The 4,976-nt window shown below is 37.6% G+C and overlaps 1 protein-coding gene across 1 annotated transcript; it reads right to left on the reverse strand.

Annotated features, from left to right (window-relative positions):
• Nucleotides 1-1,470: 1,470 nt before the first annotated feature.
• On the reverse strand, nt 1,471-2,426 carry LOC141818110 (expansin-A8-like). The gene is made up of 3 exons (XM_074705684.1): nt 2,300-2,426; nt 1,885-2,203; nt 1,471-1,780 (listed from the first exon to the last, which is right to left on the reverse strand). The coding sequence occupies exons 1-3, from the start codon at nt 2,424-2,426 to the stop codon at nt 1,471-1,473; spliced, it is 756 nt and encodes a 251-aa protein (XP_074561785.1).
• Between the last annotated feature and the right edge of the window lie 2,550 nt (nt 2,427-4,976).

Here is a 4,976-nt window from a genome sequence, read left to right on the forward strand (position 1 = left end):
GATAGACCGTGTCATCCTCTTATTAATCTTTGTGTTTCTTGATCCCCAAGTAGACTCACTCAAGCAAATGAGCTCAATATCTCATATTGACTCATTTGAGCATGGTCGTGCATTTCGTGGTCATACTATATCAAGAGGCCGTAAGATATCACTCTCGTTATATGGGAGGGATATATCTCATCTACATCACTCACATCCCTCTGCATAATTCAATGCATACTCAGTGATCACCTTTATAGTCCACTCTGTTATGGGTGACGTTTGACGATACCAAAGTATATAACTCCTTATGTAGGGAACCGTAGTGACTTCAGGTCTAAGGACTATTCATACCAATAGTCATATGAGAAAGTTTATGACACTCATATAACGATTTGTGAAACTTTCTCATGGTAGGTCGATTCAATATACATTCTCTAATGTATACCCATGTGTCAACTCGATATCCTATATCCATGACTTGTGAGATCAAGTCATCTAGCTGACCTACATGCTAGTCTTAACGCATTAACATCGTCCCTGAATATTAATGTTTGACTAATAATGATTAAGAGTAGTGTTCTCTACATCATCTCACTATCGATTCAAACAATCGATATGATATAGATTAGAATTAGCTATTCAAGGACATTATTATATTTAGTTATTTGACACAAATACCATGTAAGTATAATAATCAAAAACTTTATTTTTATTAATAATTGACTCTAGGGCTTCTACTAATATTGCGGTGCTAAGCTGTAGGCTGATTCATATCTCATGTTTACTAGCTGAATGGAATGTGGGACTGGATTGTTCATCTCAGAATTAGTCGAGACGCAAGCATTGAATACCTCACAAAAAAAAAAAAAGAAACGTAACACTAACACAATATTAATAGAACTTTTTTATAATTATAAAATTGAGACTTTTGGCACTTTTATGAACAAAGTGGTGAAGCGAGTTACAACAAGAGACTACTAGTTTAAATATTTTGGATCTTTGGTACTTGTCATAGATAGTAAAATATGAGAGTATCCAAGAGCATCTCTGATTTTGGCAAACTCAAACCTAATGTTAATTCAACTATTATATAAAAATAAATATTTAAATTCAGAGTTATTGTTATATAGTTATAATTATTGATTATTCATGTTCATGGAGTGTTCAACTTGCAGCACACTCTCCAAAGTTGGCATACAAGTAATGGTGCCACCGACAAAGAAATAGTTGCATAACAAGTCGTAGGCTGCATCCTATAGAATTATTTTTATTCAGAGTTAAATTAGAACAAATTCAGTTCTTACAACATAAACCATCTTAGAAAAGCTTATAGGCCCAATACAAAATGAAAGCAAAAGGTGGGCCATTCCAAACCCATGGCCACAACCTACTAACATGAAGATGCTTGAAAGTTCAAGCAGCACAATGTGCTAACACAGGAAGAAGCTAGGAAGAAGATGGAAAGTTTAAGCGAACCATATAAATTATTTACTTAAATTGGATGGAGGACTGATACGTGCTCCCAAATTGCCAATTGGAGGGCGCGACGTCGTAAGCTGTCCTAACCTTCCCATCATCCGTCTGGAGGCGAAACGATAAACTTTGGCCGGTCAAATAAGCATTGCTCTGCCAATTCATGCCCCAATTTTGACTCATCGCCATCCAGTCCGTGTTCGACCCTTTGATCCATGCCGCCGAGATCACACCGGTGCCACCCACATTGGAAATCAACACCAACTCAAAGTAACTTCGCCCGTTGATCGTCAACCGCACGCCACCGCTGCGCTTGCACTTCACCCTGCAGTTAATTACCACCCAAATCACCATGCATGCATGGATACTTGTCAGTATAGTTCAAATTTATCGAGATAAGTACTGGATCACTGCTAGCCAAATGATCACCTTCTGTAATAAACAGGAACGATGCCGCCCCTATAAATTGCGATGGTCTCCCATGCAGGCTGAGACATGTCGAAGTGGCGCCGCGGCGGGTTGCACCACCCACCGTTATCGTTTGGTAGATCGTAGTTTGGTGGACAGTAGTTCGTGGCAGTTACGGTTATGTGTGTCCTCGGTCGACACCACTGTGATTGTCTCGCGTTGCACACTATTTGGAAGCAAGCACCGCACGTGGCGCCGTTGTCGAAGAGTTGAGAGCTCAGCGCTGTGTTGTCGGTGCCATAACCGGCGCTGTACAAGTTGCCGTAGCCACAGGCCCCTCCTACATCAATGCGATGCGAGTACCAAAACATGAAAGAGTAAGAAAACAGGCTCTCCCATTTCATAATTAATTAAGGTCGTTTGGCTGGAGCTTTACCCATCGTGCCAGAGCCATCACTGCCACCGTAAAATGTCGCAGTCGCTGTGCTCCAACTCGAACTCGCATCTATAACGCTCGACTTGAAGACGAATAGCAGCAGCAAAGCCACCACCTCTTTCTCCATCTCTTATTATTTTACTTCTCCAATATACTGACGAATGAGAAGAAAGGATGGACTTGTGTGCTATTAAGCCGTACTGGATTGGTTGGAGAATGCAATGAGACCCGGCCCGTATTTATAGTGAAAAGATCTTGACTCTCCTTGAGCACTTGCAGCTACTTCATTCTTCTTCTCGGGAATAAAAGAAAATATATTTTTGGTATTTGGAATGAGTTGACTAGAATGCAAATCAGCATTTGTCTTGGTTTTCTTTTATAATCAACTGGACATTAATCGAGAGTAGTTGTACAAGTTGGCGAATTCTTTAAGATATGCTTTGTTTTTGTTTTACTCTTGATCTAGTACAAGCCTTAATTTATTAGATTGACTTTTAGTAGGTCTCGCTCATCAAATCTTCACAACGTTATTTTTCCATGAATTACATGAAGCAAGATCCTTATTTTCATGGGTTTCCAGGTGGCATTTTCTTAATATAATTAGTTGTTGTGAGCATATGGATGGAGGCGCAAAAGATGGGAGCAGAGAAATAAATATTTATACATCAGGACAAGCCATGTTCCAGTTGGAAACTGAAAGGAATCCCAAGGGAAACTCGGTGAGCAAAAGTTCGGAGAGTCATGTAACTTAATAAAATATTGGAAAAATTTTGACTAAGTAATTTTTTTTATTTCAACTTTAATATTATCAAAATATCCTCCCAGATCAGAATTCTTTAATCAAAATGCAGTATAGAAACTATTTTATTATAGTCGAAAATTTTTATTAGTAGAGTGGTAAATAACTAATTTTGACCCAAGAATTAAGTTGAAGTGGCAAATCATTTTCTTGAAACTTTATCTTAGTTTTTGAAATTGAGACAAATTTAAAAGTGTCAAAAAGTTTCAATTATGTATCTTTTTCAAAGCCTTTGTTTTGAATTCTTATATTTGAAAATGGTAACCTAATTTTTCAAAATATTTAATTGTATTTTTTTTTTAAAGTAATATGATATTCTTATGTCCAAATGTACACAATTAATACATTGGCATCCCTCATAGTTGATCAATGATATATTGATACTCGTCTCCGGGGCAATGGTGCAATGGTAAGACATCCGGGTTGTAATTCAGGGACCCGCGGTTCGATCCCCAGCTACGACGTATTTGCAGGAATTTTCTTCCAAATGGGGAACGCAATCAAAGGATGCTGGGCATCTGGATTGACCGCCGTATTCGTTTCTTGATTTACCTTGGTGGTCGGTGGGAAACTTCCGTGGGACCGGACCGACCCCACTCCAGAGATGTGACTACTGGGATTATAAGAATGATATATTGATACTCATATAGCTCATTAAGATTCCTTAGTATCACTTGGCATCTCACTTGATATATATGTTCCTCAATATAAAATATCAAATTTCTCTCATGTTTTGTATGTGAAGATGGATTTCTACTCATGCTAAATATCAAGCCAACCATCTATATAACATATGTTGATTGAAATCTATTACGGTCAACTACCTTAAGATACTAGCTCTAAGGAGTAATGATGGATTTGAGCATCCAAAATAGGTTAGGCCTAACCAAGTTTATCTATTACTCCTTTAAAATCTATATTGTTAATGTAATTGTGCCTCAAGTGGTCTTGTGTGAGCTTGAATTTTGATATTTGAATAAAAAGTTTAAATTAGATATTGTCCTGTATATTTAATATATGTGTTTGAGTGTGTAAGAATTCACAAAAATACACAGTGTCATGTCTTAGGGGTATAATTTTTACACACCAAGAGATACTCCACTCAGTGATAGTATAATAAAAGAGACTTAAAAACCATATAAACATGATAACTAAGAAATTTATTTATTTATATATCATTTTCTTGCAACAAAAATTGTATGGATAAAATAACAGATGAAATAAAATGAAAATACAATGAAATAAACATCAAGCCAAACCAAGAATCTGCAAGTCGATATCTATAAGCAATTATATTTACAAGCTGAAACCAACTATAATATCAAAAGGATATTTGTGGTTACAAAAATAAGAAGCCAAGAAAAGCATACAATAAGCACAAATTGTTAAATGAGTTATCAGAAAAGATATGTATGAATTTAATCTTGTCTAAAAGGTCAAAGAAGTAGAATAGATCACAATCTCTTATTATTGTTGATGCCCTGGTTGATATTGATGTGATCAACCAAGTTTGGCTAGGTCTTGTTGTGTTCTGATCCCTCTGTCTAAGTGTGCAGGAGCTTAGGAGCAGACAAAGTCGATCGGAAGACGCAGCGGTCGAAAAAGATGGCATGGGAGAGTAAGCCGACGGGCTCAGTGCATCCGAGGGATGCGGAAGCTACGGAAGAGTACACCAGTGGAGCGACAAGGACATGCGTGGTATCCAAGGAACGAGGAGCTGAGAGGAAGGATGTTCGAGGGGCAAAAGGCCAGAGTTGGGTTCGGGTGAGCCTAACTCTAGTTGGCTAGAAATCACCCAAATGATGTTTCTAAAAAAGTTAACTCTGTTGACTTTGACCAAGTCAAAATTTGATATGGCTTCAACGTGCGCTCCAACTT

The sequence above is a fragment of the Curcuma longa genome, unplaced genomic scaffold (assembly GCF_044706935.1).
Source record: "Curcuma longa cultivar G26 ecotype Majalengka, Jawa Barat unplaced genomic scaffold, ITB_CL_G26_1.1 contig_23376, whole genome shotgun sequence".
Classification (NCBI taxonomy): Eukaryota; Viridiplantae; Streptophyta; class Magnoliopsida; order Zingiberales; family Zingiberaceae; genus Curcuma; species Curcuma longa.